Source organism: Strongylocentrotus purpuratus, unplaced genomic scaffold, assembly GCF_000002235.5.
Source record: "Strongylocentrotus purpuratus isolate Spur 01 unplaced genomic scaffold, Spur_5.0 spur5_contig_816, whole genome shotgun sequence".
Classification (NCBI taxonomy): Eukaryota; Metazoa; Echinodermata; class Echinoidea; order Camarodonta; family Strongylocentrotidae; genus Strongylocentrotus; species Strongylocentrotus purpuratus.
The window spans coordinates 991,902-1,011,787 of NW_022145520.1; the positions used below are offsets into that span (position 1 = coordinate 991,902).

General features: G+C 36.8%; 2 protein-coding genes across 2 annotated transcripts in view; one reads left to right on the top strand and one right to left on the bottom strand.

Moving 5' to 3' along the window:
* Positions 1–11,722, bottom strand: part of LOC574793 (pre-mRNA 3' end processing protein WDR33) — a 28,776-nt gene extending 17,054 nt beyond the window's left edge. The window contains exons 1-7 of the mRNA XM_775191.5: positions 11,659–11,722; positions 9,442–9,706; positions 8,486–8,597; positions 7,402–7,470; positions 6,874–6,978; positions 6,082–6,177; positions 1,301–1,455 (exon numbers count right to left, since the gene is read on the bottom strand). Coding sequence (XP_780284.4) covers positions 1,301–1,455; positions 6,082–6,177; positions 6,874–6,978; positions 7,402–7,470; positions 8,486–8,597; positions 9,442–9,614 — 710 coding nt within the window. The 5' untranslated portion in view covers positions 9,615–9,706; positions 11,659–11,722. The remainder of the gene's footprint in view (positions 1–1,300; positions 1,456–6,081; positions 6,178–6,873; positions 6,979–7,401; positions 7,471–8,485; positions 8,598–9,441; positions 9,707–11,658) is intronic.
* Positions 11,723–11,928: 206 nt separating this feature from the next.
* LOC574857 (RNA polymerase II subunit A C-terminal domain phosphatase SSU72) lies at positions 11,929–18,271 on the top strand. Its single transcript, XM_775259.5, has 5 exons — positions 11,929–12,097; positions 13,631–13,774; positions 15,709–15,848; positions 16,471–16,589; positions 17,511–18,271. The coding sequence occupies exons 1-5, from the start codon at positions 11,970–11,972 to the stop codon at positions 17,610–17,612; spliced, it is 633 nt and encodes a 210-aa protein (XP_780352.2). The 5' UTR covers positions 11,929–11,969; the 3' UTR covers positions 17,613–18,271.
* Positions 18,272–19,886: the final 1,615 nt, after the last annotated feature.

The following is a 19,886-nucleotide window of genomic DNA, read 5'->3' on the forward strand; positions in this document are numbered from 1 at the left end:
GTGCAGTGGGGCTTAAAGTAGTTGGGCAACGTCCCACCCAGTTTGCTAATGTCTGAGACGTACTTCACAAATGTATATGGTGTAATTGAAAAATGTGAGTGGAGTGTAGCCTTCTATGAATGACATGACCAGATGAACCTTAGTTCTTCAACATTAAGGACTTGATACTTACATCGCTAAAGTCAGAGTGATCAATTTCTACTTCTGCAGAGATTCTTTTTAAAGAAATAAGGGGGAAATCTGAACATTCAAAGTTATCCAAGCCAAAGTGTCAACGTGCGCAAGATTAACTTACATACAATGGAATTTAGTTTACCACTTAGTGAAAAACTGGTTTACAAATAAGAATATCATTCAGATATAAAACAAATATTGTACATATACATGACTCAAATTGTAAAGATATTAAAAAGTCTTTAATTTTGTTTTGATATGTGTATTTGATAGTTGTAATAAATCAAATTTTGTGTGTAAAGCTGAGCTATGGTACATTTTTAATGTATTGAAAGATTTGCTTAGAAACTTAAGGCAAAGACTCTCTCTCTTTCTCTTTAAAACACTCTCACAACTAACTTAATCTCATCCTGCACTGGCTGCAAACTTGGAATATATTTTTCTGTCTCATGCTCATTGAACACAAACCTATAAACATTATTTCTCACACACTTGTATCCATTTCCTTCAATTTTATTAATTTTTCCTGTATTTATATTTGATGATTTTTTTTTTTAATTTGAATTTATTCAAATATGTATTTCAATTCATTTCAAATTTAATCATTGAAAACAATTCCAAAGTAATATAAAGTTTCACTTAAATTTATCAATGGCATGCATTTGTTTATTTCAATAAGTCCTTTTATTTTTAATTTTTATTTCTTGTCAATTACCATTTCTTCTCTCGCATCACTCTCATACACTTCTCAAAATTTATTTCTTTATAATCGAAACATTTGTATGAATTCTTAGTGGCAGCACTTAATATAATAATCATATTCAAAACAAACGTTACGTTAATTTTCAAGTGAGCCGTACAATCTACAGATACATAGTGCAATAGAACTTGTAATACAGTAAACCCCACGGAAATACAATGTACTGTATAAATCCAGACAGTCTGAAGGAGCATTGCAATTGTTGATATAAATATACATGTGGCATAAGAATCATCGAAACATAGGTGACATAGAAAACTTCTTAATGAACGACTACAAGTAACATTATACTTCTCTTTCTTCAAATTGCTACTGAATAATTTGGCTGGAATGCCTCCCGACTGGGCTACTGTTAGGTTGTAGTACCTTGCGCATCGGACGGCTTGGTCTTTGTGGGCCTGATACATCTGCACGTTGTTCATGTTGGACTGCCAATACTTGATGAAGCCTTGGTCATCTCCGGTCAGTAGCCACATGTCGTTGCGACTCCACGTCATCGTCCGGACGGCACACTCGTGGGCCTGCGAACAAAGAAACAATCGAGCTTAGTTTTAATCCTAGAGGCACTACGCATGTGTTTTGTGTTCTGGGGTGCTAACTACTAAAAAAAGACAAATGCAATGAGCAGTAAAAGACGATTAAAGAAATATATTTGGGTGTCTGGAAGATGACGAGAAGCCTGTATTATAAACAAATTTAATATTTATATATTTCTTTCTTTCCATTTTCTTCAAGAATAATTATGAAGTTCCCTTGAACCAGCCATTTCTCAAGATGACACATATCTCATCACATAATCGTAGATTTCAGGATGTAAATGAGATGGAATAAATTGACTGATACATAACAGAAACAAGATTAACAACTGCCAGCACTGTATCCCCTTTTCACATCATATTCTTCTAAAATGATGAGAGAAGGGGCACAGTTCTTAAAAGGACTTAGTAACATTGTTCAGATGAGAGACTCTGGTGCCAAGGTAGTGACTTCAACACTAGATAACAATTAAAGATAATCTGAAAGTTTGAGTGAAAACAGACCATTGTTAATGACAAAAATTGGGAAAAACTGATCTGATCGATTCCATAATTCGCCTAACTATATTATTTATTGCAGCAGCCATGACAGATGGTCTGGGAGCCGGGAGCTAGGAGGACCAAAACTATTTAGCTGTCTGCTGATATTCATCAACATGTAACCCATATTTAGAATGTATCCTTTGTTTTTGCCTTTATGGAGACACCTGCAAATTCTATGATCGCCAAGAGGGTTATGTACTAGCAAAAGCCCCGAGCATATCACAAAGAATGTTTTGCATTAGAAAGTTTACTTAGTATACTTACTGTCATGATCCTTAGTATTCTGTACAAATAATTATGTCACCCTTTGCATAACGTCTTCCAGACTTTGACCAAGCACAAAATGTTACTTCATTTACATTGCGTGTAAACCAATCAGAGGGCAAAAAAAATTGATTGATCTTTGAACATATATGATGATCCATTATTTTATAAATACAGGATGAAAGATAAATCTAAAGGTGATAAGAAGCAGGTTCTTCAGGTAGATGGTTCTAATAATATGGCATTCCATTATTACTGCTCTAGAAATTTTCTATGGCTTTGGGTTATACAAACGTAGTATATAGAGAAGCATTATTTTTCTCATATTAATTGATTATGGGCCATTCCATGGTAACTCGCGTTACACCTAATGGGTACATTGACACGATAATGTGCCTATATCTTTAGAACTGCTAGGATCTACAAGATACTTTTTTCAAACATGGACAGGGTAGATATAGAACAACTGAATGAAACAAAAAAGAAAATTGAAGAACAAACATTTTTAGATTCTTGGATTATTAAATTTCGGTAACTTGCGTTACAAAAAAAGGACATGGTCAATTCTATGAGACCCTCTTTTGGCAAAGTCTCCTCATACTAGACAATCTTGACAAAATCTTTCCTACTTTAATTTGATAGTAAGTTGTGACTTACTAAGATCACAATATTAAAGATAAGAAACAATGGACTAGTAAAATGCAGGAAGCAAATATGTCGGTAACTCACGTTACGGTAACTCGCGTTACATTTTGTCCGTAGGCCATTTTCACCCCTATGTAATAGATTAAATATCACAGGACCCCTTAGAATATGGAAATATATTCATCTTTTTCCATATAGCGAAATTTTCAGGAAAAAATATTACAAGAATCCTGTGTAATCTGCAATAAATTGTTTTTTTTTCATCTACAGTCCCACATGTACGTTTTTGATGATGGTTTTAGATCTTAGGAAATCAACAAAAATGAAAAATAAATTGTATTGAATTTGAAAGGCCCTAATGTTTCTTTGAACATCCATGGCATAAGGTTAGTGATAAATCAAAGAATTAACATAAGAGGTACATTTCTTTTTTTGATGTCATGTCCTTCTTCTCATGGAATGGCCCTTATCAAATTTTCATTCAAAGAAATATATAAAACTGTGATACATGATGACTGAACATAGTACTCTACTCACATCACAACTGAAACTAGATGGAATTCGACTGCGCGCAGTCGAAAATGATGCCTCCGTTATAGAGCAATTTTACAAACCAAAACAGAAAAAAAAAATTGAATTCACGTTCAATGGTAATCCATTGACAGGTTCTCAGAATATTGTGATTACAAGCAATTTCTCATATACATATATGACCCTTTGATCTTTGACCTCATGACCATAAAATCTACTCAGTTCATTGGCTCTGCAAGATGTTCTGAGTTAAATAGTAATCCATCTGTCAGTTCTAATGAGAATGCGTTCACAAGCTATTTTTGCATACATAATGGGCCCATGACCTTTGACCTTTGACCTTATGAACCAAGAATCTACTCAGTTCATTGGCTCTGCAAGTAACAAACATGACCTAATTTTGGCATGAATCCATCAATCGGTTCTTGAGATAACGCGATCACAAGCTGTTTTTGCATTCATAATGTGCGCTGTGGCCTTTGACCTTTGACCTACGTGCTCCAAAATCTAATCAGATTGTCTTCTTATGGTGATACACACTATCATTAAGTTTGAAGTTTAAATCTCCAGTGGTTCTTGAGATATTATGATAACAATCTCAATGTATGGAATTTCATAAGTTGACCTCTGTGACCCTTGACCTTTGACCTACGTGCTCTAAAATCTAATCAGATCGTCTTCCTATGGTGATACATACTATCCTTAAGTTTGAAGTTTTTACATCTCCAGTGGTTCTTGAGATATGATAACAATCTCAATGTATGGAATTTCATAAGTTGACCTCTATGACCCTTGACCTTTGACCTACGTGCTCCAAAATGTAATCAGATTGTTTTCCTATAGTGATACACACTATCACCAAGTTTGAAGTTTAAATCTCCAGTGGTTCTTGAGATATCATGATAACAATCTCAATGTATGGAATTTCATAAGTTGACCTCTGTGACCCTTGACCTTTGACATACGTGCTCCAAAATCTAATCAGATCGTCTTCCTATGGTGATACATACTATCCTTAAGTTTGAAGTTTAAATCTCAAATGGTTCTTGAGATATCGCGCTAACAAACTCAATACAAGGAATTTCATAAGTTGACCTCTGTGACCTGTGACCTTTGACCTACGTACTCCAAAATCTAATCAGATCGTCTTCCTATGGTGATAAATACTATTCCCGAGTCTTAAGTTTAAATCTTAAATGGTTCTTGAGATATTGTGATAACGGTCAAACGGGACGGACGTACGGACGGACGGACGGACGGACGTACGGACGGACAACCCGAAAACATGATGCCTCCGGCACCACCTTCGGTGGCGGAGGCATAATAAAAGCATTGATACAGTCACACCTGCTGTAGTGACCACCTGTCTACAAAGACCACATTTTTAGTGTGTGTTTCTCTTGGCGGTCGCTATAGACAGGTTTGAATGTACAAAAAAGAAAGAAATAGACCGAGACAGATAGAGCGACTAATAAAGAGGGAGAGAGAGAGAGGGGGAGGGGAGAGATTGAGCAAGTCTAACTGATTGCATTTGATTTCCGTCAACAATCTGAAATAATAGCCAATTACACATGTACATGTATCTGGGTAATTCCAGGCATAATATTGCATCCTCATACCTAGAATCAGTCTTTACTCAAAGCCACAAATACGTGTGGGTTCCTTATGTTACTAGGACACCAAAAATGTTACGAAGTGGGTCCCTAATTTATGGAAATACCCATCTACTAACTTGACTCATCGATCAAAAGGACGTAGGATAGAAAGATTAAAGTTGAAATGGCATCGACTGTTCACACCAGCTTCAGACTCACGATTCTTTAACCCTATTTAGCCCGGGGGGGGGGCTTGAGAAGCCCCCCCCCCTCGACATTTTTCGCGATAATTTTTTAACGCAAGAAAATCTTGCACTGAAATTTTGTGACTTTTTTCTTTCGAGTCTTGCGCAACTTTTGAAAGAAATTTTTTGAAAATCGGACCTACCATTACAAAGGCACGTGTCCTTTTGTCTTCGCATGTCAGCCCGAAAATTGCTCATTTTTGTGATTTGTGTACAAAACATATGGAAATCTCATTTTTCAAACAAAGAGGTAAAACATTGGTTATTTGGTCTTGTTTAGATTTTAGGTGTTTATTTTGGGGTCAAAATAGTTGAATTATAGTTGGAAATGAAATAAAACAACAAAAACAATAAAATACATAAGTTAAAAAAACAAAGAAATACATAAGAAATTATCAAAACAATAGATAACATAAGGAATAACCCTGGTTTTTCAAATTTTTGTGTTGTATTATTATTCCAAATGGTCTAACAAATAAATGTAGTGAGAAAGAATGCTTAAATATGAATAATGTCTGATTTATGGGCAAAAATGTGAATTTAATGACCTTATTTGCATAAATTACCAGAAATATGCAAATGAGTGAATTTTTCAAAAAAATTGAAATTATCATAGTATTCTATACACTTCACTTGATATGTATGCAAATTTTCGCGGCGATCGGGCGTTTCACGGCCGAGATCATAGGGGGGGGGGGGGCCTTAGAAGCCCCCCCCCCCGGGCTATGCAGTTTCAAAATAGCCCGGGCTAAATAGGGTTAAGATATATGAAAGTCGTGAATGCTTACCTGAAGAATTGTTTCAAAATTAAACGTAAGTCCGTTCCACAAAGTAAACTCCCCACTCGACGCCCCAGTAACCAGCCTCCTTCCTTCTGGTGTCCACTACATCATAGATAAGAAAGAAATGAAATGAGATGGACATGCTTTCTGTACGGGTTTATAAAATGGTGGGTGCATGTAAAGGTGATATGAAGGCTCTAAGGACGATTTGTCTCTTTTCCAGACCTAAAAACCTGAAGTTCCATGAATCCAGCGGTATCTTGAAGAGGTCTGTTATTAGAAATCTCCCACCAAATGAAGAAAAAAATGAAACTGGTTTTCAACAAACAGATTTTGAATGTTTAATTCCAGATATTTATTTTCTAGACCTAAAAAAAGTATTGTGCGGAATTCAAAATTAATTTGACCGTTATATCTGTTGATTTAAGAAAAGCTTCCTCAGCGGTAATATGACAACAGTGCTAGATTTTCATTTCTTACAAAGAATTTGTACAAAGAAGACTGTAACATTGTACACACGACATCTGAAGGATATATTTCAAACACTTGCCAAGTTTCGCACAAGTCTGCAAAAATGAACTTACTGCCCATAAAGATAAAATTTGAGTTCTGGTCACAGGATTGCATTGTGAAAGAAACTGTGTGGAAGCAACAGGAAAAGGCTGTTTATGTAGCAGATAAGTTTTGGTGTATACTGTTAGGTTTTGGAATCAACAAAATGACAATAAAATTAGAGCAGCATGTACTTAAATCTTCTTTATTCTGTAGGCAATGTTGGTGACTTTTGAAAACACTTACCACAACGCAAAATATAGGGCATCGGACCTTGTTGGTTGAAGTCCGCACGAATCGAGTTGTTACTGCATTGATAGGGTTGTCCAACATCTGATGAGGCAAACTCAGCTTCACAGAAAACAGAACAGAACATTTTTAGGAGATTCTTGACAAAGCACAGAGGGTCTCACATCATATACACTGAATATCTATAATGCAATGAAATGTGCAATTTGTGACTTCACCTCTAATTCTTTTTTCTTTTTTCATTTACTGTTCTCATAGTCCCAACTATTCTCCTCATACATGTAGGAATGCCCCCCCCCCCACCTTTTGCCAAGCTTGAGTTTTTTTCAATTTTCCAAAGCTAAAACAGCATATTTACATATTTTTTATGCTACTTCTCTTCCCTAGTCTAATCTGTATAATTTTCTTGTCCAGCTTATTATTTTTTCCCTGTCTCTAAACAGATACAATCTTCCTTCCTTCTGTTTTTTGCGAGTGGACTAATAATCCTCTTTTGTGTTGTTAAAGAAATAAAGGTCTACTTACATTTCCTATATATGAGTGGTCTGGCTGTATCATTCTTGCATCCTTGTAGTCCCGCTGCCAAATTCTTGTCTAAAAGATGAGTTTTAAATTTCATTAAAGGGACTGGGTATCTTTGCATCAAATTCTAAACAAAATCCTGGATTTAGCTCATGCTGCAATCATAATTATAAACCTTTAGATCAGTCAGGAACCCCATGACTTTTACAAGCCGATCGCCTGTCTGATTATCAAGATATTTATGATAGGAAATCAAAATTTCAAGAACCATTTTCCTAATGGTTTATTGGGGAAAAAATGGTATGGTAAAACCGGTCACTCAAAGATTTTTACTTTTTTGAGGCACTTCATGATCATTGTGACGCGCAAATTTTGCAGGGCTTCAATATTAAACCATATCACAGACACCAGACACTGATAACATGTGGGGCCATGCATCTCAGATTTGTAAAACTGTAAACATTGTTAAACAACGACTTTAAAGCATTTTTACAAGCCTGTGGGTATAGAAAAATCTGTAATTTCACATATACTGCAAGTTACCCAAACAGGCTTAGGTGGGCATCATGCATGACTGCCAACACAGTGAAATGGTTTACTGAAATAAATGTTATACTCTTTGAGGCCTGCTCCTTTTATTGTTGAGTTTTTTTGAATGGGCTCTGTTCTCTGAAACTTCAACAAAAAGGCTGATAGCCACTGAGCACTAAACAAAGAACCAACAAGATAATCCATTCTTAAAGCACATCTGTACTAGTTTACAGGAGGGATTAGATCACCCTACAAGGTCACTGACAGGTGGTTATCTCATCAAATCAGCTCTCACTTAACATAAGAAATAGAGGATCATGGGGGACCAATGGTCACCGATTAGGCATTGTTTGCTATATACATGTAGAGGGAGCAAGTAGCTACAAGTAGGACAGTGTGACTTTAAGCGCTATATAAAAGTGGAACATTATTATTTATTATTCTTTTGAGGGGGCTCTGTTCTTTGAAACTTCAACAAATGGCTGATAGTCACTCCACAAAGAACCAACAATACAATCCAAACTTTTCTAAACTTTTCTTTTCTACCAATCCTTACCTGAAGATATTTGATGACTGACGTATTGTAATCAACCGTTCGCCTCTGCAGGTTATTCTTCATCCTCTTCTGGTCAAAGGTCGTGGCATTCGTTGGCCCATGTTCTTGATGTCTTCATAGAAATCAATCATATAATTATCATTTTTCATTAATACCTCAGCAACAGAAATTATAACACGAGGCATAAAATATCCTTTTTCTTTGTATTAATGGTGCATATTATTTAATGTTTTGCCCAGTTATTTTTCTGGGCTTGAATTTTGGTAAATATTCAATCAAAGAAACTTGTGATTTTGTTTCATGCGAGATGTAGGGTTAGGACTTAATCACTAAGGGCTTAATCAGCTGGTTACATTTCCCATGTGATCATATTTTAAAATCAAATACAACATATTAAAGATATAACCCCTTATGAGACTATATCTCTCTTCTGCAGTCAAAAAAATATTATATCACACACCCTAATAGTCAAAACTGCATATAAATGGATTGGTATGCTTGTCTATAATTTTGTTGGGTAAAACTTTATTTGATACAGTGGAATCTCGTTATAACTAAAAATGTAGGTCTTTGGGACCGTGGAAATTACCTTGTTATATATCAGGGGTGTGTTTCACATAGACTAAGATCGACTTTAAGTTGGACTTAACTATGGCAGGCCATTCATGCCCCTAGTTGCTCTCACCATTGGTCTCTCAATTATGATCTTTAGATTATAATTTTTCCTACAATAATAAACAATAACAAAATGTAAATTCTGTAGATTTGTGACGATTGGTACGTCGCTTGAGAAACCAATGCCAGTAAATGACGAGAGAAAACAGTGGCACGAATAGCCTGCCATAGTCAAGTCCAACTTAAAGTCGATCTTAGTCTTTGTGAAACACTGTTTATAATGAGGTTCCACTGTATTATTATCAAGTTCATTATGAACCGAGGGAGAACCCTGATCATACCTGTGATGGTGCGGTCTACGATGATTGCTGTAATAGTTGGGCTTGATCTGGTAGTATGGCAGTCGAGGCTGATGAAAGAACTGTCCCTGGCCCTGGTGTCCCTGGTGGCCCTGGTGGCCCTGGTGTCCCTGGTGGCCCTGATGCCTTGGCGGTCCCCCTCCTCCTCCCTCCATCGTAACCAGAAAGATTCAGACACGAGAAGATCAAGGAAGTCTAAGATGAATGCTTCGTTTGCATTCTCCTCCACAGGTATGAATCAATAAATCTATTTTAGAAAGATAATAATGATAATAATAATGACAATAAATACATCATCACATGTACGATTACATATATATATATATAAGAAAGAAAAAAATAGTAAGTATAATTTGTTCTTCTTTTGGCAAACTGGTATTAAAAGGGCAAGTCAAAGGTGCATGTACAGTAATAGGCCATTTTCTGTTCAATACTTTACCAATAATAAAGAAGAGAGAAACAATTCAAAGTGTAAATTTCCTTGCAACCTTGTCTGCTCCTCGGAGCTCTAGTAGAGAGCTGTCAACTAAGAAGTCGAAGGACAGGCATATGTATGTTAAAGGTACTATGTCCCTTTTGCAGCCAACCTCAAATTCTGTAGAACTTTGCAGGAATTATGAATATGTCATGTATGTCCTATCTGTGAAATTTAAACGTTAGCAGTGTCCTCATATTCAAATTATGCAAGGAAACCTGTTTAATTGCTAGACTTCACTGTCAGACACTATTGAGTGACTGACTGGCTTTTTTTCTTCTTTGGTAATAAAATACATGAAAAGAGTTGTAAAGGGTACATGAGCATTTGTCTACATCAATAACCCACTTCTTGTGATGGCCAAGATTAAACTGATTGAATCTTTGCGCAGCATAAAATGTATGACCATTCGGTACAATTGTCTGAAAATCAAGACTATTACTTTTGGGCTCTATAGCCCTAAAGTCGATTTGACAACTAATAGTCGTTATTTTACCACTTAAAGACATTTTCAAACCCCACCTTTTTTAGGGAAGTTCTAAATTAGTATTATCTTACAAATGCAGTTGGAATTTAACTTTTTCATTTTTTTGGCCTGCAAATGGGACATAGATCTAGTACCTTTAATTGTGGTCAATACGCATCCCATGGGGGGCATGCAAACCTCCGTTCAAACTGTAATCTTATGTGATCCCTTGGAGATATATTCCTTACGACTGGAACTAGATCTACTCATCCCTTGGGAGTGCATTTCTCATAAGTGGGAAATCTCTGAGCTAGGTCTACGATGAAAACAGTGTTTAAATCGCCTTCTTGATCAAGATACTTTTAGAGTTCAGAGATGCATGGTTTGGGGGAATGTGGAGAAAAAACTGCTCTTTCAATTTTCATATTATTATGATACCTCATTTGTTTTGTATCGCCAAGTTCAGGAAGAATAAAGGTTTGAATCTCAATTTGGTGATAAAAACATTGACCAATTTTCCATGAGTGCACAATGCATGTAGACTGAAAGTTCTATGCCTATGGGAAGGTAGGTAAAAGTAGACGGTAAACTGGGGTTATTTTCTTACGCAGAATCCGTTTTTCGCATCACTGGCGTGCGGTTCAGAAACCCAAAACCTGCAGGGCGTTGTTGAAAAAAAACGTCAGCGAAAATATAAACTATCCCTATTTTTTAGGTCAAAATAAAATATGTTGGCGTTTACGAGGATATCCTCGTTTTTGCGGAAATCCTCATTCTCGGACCAGCGCCCTAGTGCCAGGTAGTGACCAGTGTTGCTTATTTGCCGTTTATTTCATGAGAAGGCCAAATGGTATACTTATATTCAACCTGAATAGTGACCTCTACTACTATGTACGGTCACAGCTAAGGCCTAGATCTACAGCATGTACAGGACAGGGACAGGGGCAGGGCCTGGGGCATGGCAGGCAGCGTGTTGTGCACGGATGATGTCGCGGTCAGCAGCCAGCAGCAGCTAGCAGCTGCGTTTACCCCGCGCCGTGCATTGTACATACAGAAGCCTAGTCTACATGTAAATTTGCATTGAACACAACTTGCTTGCCGAAGCAAAATATAAATCCAGACAACTTATTATATAGCGAGCCATACAGAAGCAACATTCACAGCAAACGATAATAGAGATGCATAATTTCATAAGGATTTATTTCGATTTTTAACCATACTTTAAAATGATTTAAAAATGGTTTAATGTTTGTTTTACCTCGCTCGAGCTTCGTCAAATTTATCAATAATACATATCGGAAGTGCATCTCCCTAGTTTTGCAAGTTGGAACTGTGGGTAACTTAGAATAATTTATTTTTATTTTAGGGTAAAAACAATATAAAGCTTTGACCCATTTTTTTAACAGTGTAAAACTGGTAAAAGTTATGCATCAGAGCAAATTATAAATGGTTGAAACTAATTATTTTGTATGATCCCATTTTTCAAACACTAGAAAGCAGGTTGAGATCATCAAAACAATTTTTTTTTAATGAGACTTTTGTCTCATGCATTACATCCCTATGCACTAAATGGTACTTTCCATAATCTCGCGGACGCTTGAATCCGGTCACTCTATTTCTCTGAAAATGCCTCTTAGAATTGCAGTTGTGTGCTCAAGTAATCAGAACAGGAGTATGGAAGCCCATGCCATACTAAGGTTTGAATTATGCTTGCATTTGTGATGTTTTTATAACTTGAAGCTCAAAAAGGGGCTAGACTGAATTGTGTGTGTATGCTATTAATGGTCCCACATATTCATATTTACGTTGTTGAGAACACGTTGAGTTGATGTTGTTGTTGTTGTCTAGATCTGTCTAGTCTAGACTCTACATCAATTTTTTTTCACACATAGTTTTTAGCAGCATTAGTAGTATACTTTTTGTGTATTAAAAACTGTTAAGACGACCTCTAGAATATTGATTCTCAACATTTCAAACACCAACTCAACTGAGTTCACTAAAAATCAGTATTTTAATCACAATTGATGACACCTAAATACCAGTCAGTAAGTAAATCTTCAACTTACCGAGTGAGCGCGATGTCAGAAAAATTCATTGAAACTTCAAATTTTGTGTCTACTGTCAATCTTGCCGATCAGCCACTTCGTATTCATTGTGTGCATTATTGTTTGTCGCTGTGCACGCACGTGAGTGCTCGAAATCTCCTTGTAAAATCGTTTATGGTCTACACAAATTTGAGACACGACGCAACGGAGGAGAATCAGCAGCGGTTCTTCAGTTTTTCTACATGAATGAAGATATCCTAAGGATCGTCTGCATTTTCGCAGAAGTTTTTTTTCTTCAAAGCTCTGCGATTGTAGGGTTCCCAATCCGCTCACTGGCAATGCGAAAAGCGTAATAAAATACACCCGGTTCACCGTCTACTTTTATGATTTGTCCGTCTTTCCAAGGATTTATTGTTCATAACGTGAAATTATCTTTGCAAAGTTAGTGTGAAATGCATCAAGGAGCATCATCGTGGAATCCATTTTTTGCATCACCAACGCGCAGATCGGAAATAAGAATAAGATACTTATTTTTTAGGACGCGTCTGTTCGCGTTTACGAAGATGATCATTGTTTATGCGGACGATCCTTATTAGCGGACCAGCGCCCCTACTGGTTAATGTTATTGTTTTATAATGACATGTTATTGTTAACATGCCATGGCACATAGAGGGCTGTACATTGAGATAAAAAACTATAAGTGGCAAAGGGTCTAAAATCATTCAAACAGTCAATAATTTTGAAATAAATGTTGGCAACGATCATTTAAACATTTATAGAGAAAGATACTTCTATATTGCAATCAAATAACTTCTTGATTTTTAAAAGTAGGTACATTTTGCAGGCCTGATAATTACCGGTACCCAATTTAAATCGGTTTCCTGATTTGATTTTTTTTTCCTGATTCATTTATTTATTTTTTTCTTCCGATTTTATCCTGATTTTCAAGATTTTTCCCTTTATTTTCTCTATATTTTCCATATTTTCCCTATTTCTTCCCAATTTTCTTACTCAAATGGGAGGGGGGGGGGGGAATGTTGTTAGATTTTGTTCTCCCTGAATCCTTTTAGTGTTCACTATCACACCTGATTTTGTGAAATGTCAATATGTGAAGTCACTGAAGTGGCCATATTTGTTTTCCGGTGGTCTTGATTTCATTTTCACCTGTTTCTACTTTCTGTGCAGCAAGAAAGGCTTCAATGTGAAGTCCTATGGAACTGGTGCGACGGTAAAGCTGCCTGGTCCTGCACAAGACAAGCCCAACATCTACGACTTCAAGACCACCTATGAAGAGATGTATCAGGACCTGAAACGCAAGGACCGTGATCTGTATCCTTTTATTAAAGGGGAAGTCCACCCTGAAATTAAGTTAGTTTTAATAGGAGTAGAAAAATGAGAGAAACAAGTCAGTGAAAGTTTGAGCAAATTCCGATTAAAAATAAGGAAGTTAGGATTTTTGGAGTTGTGATCAATCAAACACAAATTGGCAACTCTATGACGTATCATGCGAGCTCAACTTCCATTTGCTCAGTACTAAAAAAATCTAAAATTTTCATTTTCCCTCAAGAAAAATTTCAACCATACATGCACCCTAAATATAATAATTGCAAATATGTTTCTATACTCCCCCTGCAAGGAACGAATATATATTCCGTCATCAATAACGAAGAAAACATGATTTTATGGAATATTATGCACAAAGCAAATGAAGGAGAGCTCGTATGATAAGTCACGGAGTTGCCAATTTGTATTTGATTGACCACAACTTCAATAATTCATAACTTTCTTATTTTCATTCAGAATTTGCTCAAACTTTCACTCACCTGATTTTCTTATTATTCTGCCTCTATCGAAACAAACTTATTTTGGGGGTGGACTTTCCCTTTAAATTTCAATATCTTCCTCTTTTGATGAGGGATTTCATGAAACCCAGTAGCCAACAGTAATAATACTGATAAAATTTGTTATTGTGGTACAGTCAAACCTGCTTTAGTGACCACCTGTCTACAAAGGCCACATTTGTTGTTTCCCTTGAAAATGGTTTCTCATTGAATCATGTACTAAAGGAACCTGTCTACAAAGGCCACTTTTTGTGTTTCGCTATAGTTTCGCCTTTGGTGGTCGCTATAGACAGGTTTGACTGTACATATAAAAGTGCTCCAATTTTACCCAGACTCAAGCAAGGCTACTGGTTTCAGTGTTAAAAAATCCTCAAATGCTCAAAGTCAAAGCATCTCAGCAATTCCTTCCTATCGGTACCCATTTTTTAAATTGTCTTGCAAAAGAACTACAGTGCCAAGCCAGGGCTTGTACATGTACCCACGACCTTCCCATCAGCCAGGTGTGGTGACACCTCTAGAGTAGATAGGTGTAAGTACGTACATGTACAGGTGCCGTTATTGAATAATAATAATATTCTGCTTTTACATGGCTTTACAGATATATATTATTACCCCAGTCATTGGATTCACACAATGTTTGCACATTCTACACTCCCTGGGGAGCATTTTAGCCAGGTGTCATTTTACAGATGCTAACAATGCTGAGCAAACCACATCAACTTTCGCTTCCTACCGGCTACCCATTCAACGCCTGGATGAAGAGTGGCAAATGTAGATTTAACATCTTGATGTTAGTGTTGTGCTGGGATTTGAACCCTGTACAGTACCTTGTCATCTACAGTCTGGTGACTTGTTCACTAGACCACAACACCTCTACTACACTGGAGGTGCAAAGCTTTTGGACTTGATCCCAAGCAAAACATCAATACTGTATGTCATTTCTTTGCAACTTGCATCTCTCGACCTGCACCCAGGTGTAAAAGGGGGCATCTGGTATGATGTGAACATCATTGTGAATTGATCAGCATTGAGCATGCATGTAAAAATGGTACTTGGCTGGAAACTGGAAAGTACCCCAGGGATTGGAGAAGGGCACATAATGTGCGGAGGCAAGCCTGGATCAGATGAACAGAGTAATAAATGTATTCAGTTTTTGAGCGTCAAGTAACGCCTGGCTGAAGTGCTCCCCAGGGAGCACTGTGTGTGCGGGCAAGCAATGAATCCAATGACAGGTGTAATATCTATGAAGCGCTAAGAGACATTTTACCAAAGTGCTAAATAAGCAGAATATTGTTATTATTATTATTATTGGTAAACCACTTAGGAGACATGGTAGTTGTATTAATCACTTTTTAATCTCATTGATAATTGTATTCTTTACTTTCTTTAAAAGTTGAAGACCCTTAACATATATGAAATCAGATATACACAGAATGGTATTCTTCATATGCTAGATAGGAACCGAAGAATAAAGTCAAAGCCAGAGAGGTTTCAGAATTCTAAGGATAAATTTGATGTCGTTCTCACTGCAGAAGAGAGAGTCTATGATCAAGTTTTGGAGGGTATGTAAAAAAAAAATTTGCTATTAAAGAATTTGGAAGAAAAGATGGATACAAATATATTCAGAGTTAGTCAAAAAACATATTTTCTGTGCTGTTCTTTCAATATTTTTTGACTATTTTTTATACTACTTTATTGTTACTAACCAGAGAATGCCTGTCAGTAGCCCTCACACAAGATATTCAACTTTTCCTCCTGCCTTATCTCCATTGTTTCAATTGTATTTGACCTTTGACCTACGCAGGAGGAAGAAACTCGAATCATGGTCCGTATCATCAACATTCACCTTCAGAAATCCTTTTAACTTTTTACACCGTTTCTATTAAAGCCCCACTGCACTACTTATAGCTACTTTCTCCCTCTTTATAGCAAACAATCCCTAATCGGTGACTATTGGTCCCCCATGATTCTCTTTTTCTTATGTTAAATGAGAGCTGATTTAATGAGATAATCACCTGTCAGTGAACATGTATGGAGGTCTAAATCCCTCCCGGCCAAACTAGTGCAGTGGGGCTGTAAGATATGTTTAAAAATTGAATTGTAGCATTCACAGAGGGAATCTTACTTCTTCCCCTCTATTTTTGTACTTGTTTCAATTGCCATCTGACCTTTGACCTCTAACAGATTTTGAGAGCAAGGAAGAAGAAACCCAAATCCCAGTTCATATCATCAACATTGACATTCAAGATAACCATGAAGAGGCAACGATAGGTGCATTTAGGATGAGCAACTTGTGCATAAAGGTAAGGTCTTTGGGACCACTCACTCCAAGCAAATATTGTTCTCTGGGCTTTTACTAAACAATCTGGTCAGGGCACGCTGGAAAACACACGGGTCACGGCTCGCTGGGCCAATTTAATTTTTATTGGTGTCTTCAAATCTGCCTTATAAGGGGGGGGGGGATTTGTTGGAGAAGAGATTTAAAATAATTGACACTCTTTATTTTATTCTATTGCTTTCGTCCTTACATTAATGAATCTTAAGGGTCTATGTAACGTTTATCATTTTAATCTTTCTGTAATCCTCTGATCACATCCCTTGGCCTAGTGAGCCGTAACCCGATTGTTTTACAGCGCAACTCGACCCGAGTGTTGAGTAAAAGCTTTTCTCTACATGTTAAAGATAAATGTGGAGTTTCTTGTGTGTATTTATTATACAAATATTGAATGCTCTGATGAGGACGGTTTAAATAATTGCCCAATGTGATCTCCAAATTGTACTGTGCCTCAAGATGAAATTTATTGGCAATAGTGCAGTCTCGAGATCACAGAGGAGCTATAGTTTAAACTGTGACCTGAAAATAAGCAGTCAATATTTGTTTTATTAAGGAGAAGTTCACCCTGATGATTTGCTGGCATTTATAAAAGCAGAATTGCACAAGAGAAACAAATTAGTGAAAGTTTGAGCAATATCCGAATAAAAATAGGAAAGTTATGAATTTTGAAAGTCGTCATCGGTGAAATACGAATTGGCAATACTGTAACGTATCTTGTGATGTCCTCTTCAATTTGCTCTGTACAGAAAATTTCATAAACTTTCATGTTCTTAGTTATTGATGACGGAATAGATTTGTTTCATAAAGGAGTTGTATAAAAGAACTCAACCTTCTCTTTAAGTCTAACATCTTTTACCACTGTGTTCTGTTTAATTTTCATTTTTAATAGCTTGAGGCGCTTCGAGATCTTGACAAGGAAATCGATGAATTAATCCAATTGTTTGAAGAGGAGCTTAACATCAGTGTGCTTCATACCTTGTGTTTCTACTGATGTTGGTCGTCCTTGGTCTTTCCTCAAAGGCCACTCTTCAAAAGACTAAAACCTATCTCATAAGGTCCAGGAGCAGACTGACCTTGGCAGAAAGAAGGCACTGGTAATAATGCCTGTTTTTTATATAGCGCCTTTTCGATAGAGTGCTAAATCAAAACATGTGAAAGAGTATTTTCCGCTGGTTCAGTGGATTCAGTTACGATTCTGCACTTGTAGTGCACATTCTCCACTCCATATGGGGGCAGTCCAGCCCGGCAGCCATTTTAAAGGAGGACATGCACTATTACAGCCAAAGTGGTATTGGTACCCCACCAGGTACATGTACTCATTGAACATGTGGATGGAGAGAAGCAAAGTGAATACCAGTACAGTCAAACCTGTTTATTAAGGCCGCCCAAGGAAACACAAAAATGGCCACTGTAGACAGGTGGCCTTTACAAAGAGGTTCTTCAACACACATTTCCTTTTTGAGAGAGGCAATCTGATGGGCCTCTATATACAGGTGGCTTTTGTAAAGAGGTGGCTGCTTAGGCTGGTTGAAAGATTTGAATGGACTATCTGTGCAGTGAATTGGAAGACATCACCTTACCACATGTAGCGCTGGATCCTAGTCAATTTACTCGGAAAAGCAGGACAGTTTAATTAAAATTTGTTTGAAATCAGAAAAATAAGAGAAACAGAATGGAGAAAGTTTGAAATAAATCGGACCAGTGATAATGGAACTATGGATGTTTTGAATATTAGATCACTAAGTCTATGCGAATGAACAGTGCCTCTCCATGCTTTGTGTAGCTGGTTCTGACTGGTCACAACTGGTTCTGACTGGTCACAACTGGTGCTGCTGGTCACAGCTGGTTCTGACTGGTCGCTGATGGCAAACTCACCAGAGCAGGGCAATCTGTGCAGTGAATGTATGTACACTGCCACACTTTACCATTTGTAACTCATTCAAACTTATATTGAAAACATACGGGGCACACCCGACAGACCTGGGGAGTGTTTCACAAAGACTAAGATCGACTTTAAGTTGGACTTAACTATGGCAGGCCATTCTTCGTGCCACTGGTTGCTCTCACGATTAGTCTCTCAATTATGATCTTTAGATAATATTTTTACTTCAATAATGAACTATCAAAAAATTGTAAGTTCTATAGATTTGTGACCACAATTCATACATCCCTTAAGAGACCAATGCCAGTAACTGGGATGCCAGTTTTCAGGCAATAGCCTGAATTCGGGCCCTGGCAAGTTATTTTCAGACCATAGTTTAGGCTTTTTGTGTACAAAATAGCTCATTCTGGGTGATTTTCAGGCCCTCTGATCAATTCTAACTGGCATCCCTGCAGTAAATGGTAAGAGCAAACAATGGCATGAACGGCCTGCCATAGCTGAGTACAAATTAAAGTCGATCTTAGTAATTGTGAAACACCCCCCAGGGCTCCATTCTCCATCAATGATATAGAAATGTAAGAAAATTTCAGAAGTATTTTGAAAATATATATAATGAGCACTTTGTAAAATTTGAACCCGGCGCACCATTTTGTAAAAGACGTGCAATTATGCCAAGTGATATGGTCAATTTTTTAGGGCTTCAATATTACACCATTTCGCAGACACTGATAACACCTAGGGCCATGCATCTCAGATTTGTAAAACTGGAAACATTGTTAAACAATGCCAGTTTAAATCATGGAAAAGAAAAGCAATTGTGACAATGTTGCCAGTAACATTTTTGGGAAAAAATATTTTTATTGAATCATGGGATTTTCTGGAGTAAAATCAGTAATTACATGAAAATGTTTGTGTTTTTTTAATTTTTTTTCTTTTTTCTTGTCCTGATTTTCAAAAGCAATGTTGTGTGTAGAATGGAACAGCTCAACTTTACCAGAATTTCAATAATATACTACGTTTTAAGTCAAATAAACCAAATAAGGCAATGACATTTGTTTTAAAGGGAAGGTCGAGTTCTGGGAAGAGGTGAAAAATAATATGTGAGCGTTATTGTTATTATGCAAGTTTGGAAGAACATCAGATAAAAAATGTTCCCTGAAAAGTACGGCTCTTCAAATGCCTTAAAGGGATCCGGTAACTTTGTCTTAGATCCTTTAGAAATAATCCTTGATTTAGCTCATGCTGCAATGATAATTATAAACCTTTAGGTCAGTCAGGAACTCCTTGACTTTTACAAGCCGATCGCCTGTCTGATTATCAAGATATTAATGATTGGAATACAAATTTTGAAAACTGTTCGCCGAACGTTTTTCATAACACTAC

Excerpts from the sequence above, each read along its gene's own strand:
- LOC574857 (XM_775259.5), top strand. The coding sequence starts at position 11,970 with ATGGTACTTTCCATAATCTCGCGGACGCTTGAATCCGGTCACTCTATT. Across the intron at positions 12,098-13,630 it reads GAAGCCCATGCCATACTAAG|CAAGAAAGGCTTCAATGTGA; the intron begins GTTTGAATTATG and ends CTTTCTGTGCAG. Across the intron at positions 16,590-17,510 it reads TGAGCAACTTGTGCATAAAG|CTTGAGGCGCTTCGAGATCT; the intron begins GTAAGGTCTTTG and ends CATTTTTAATAG.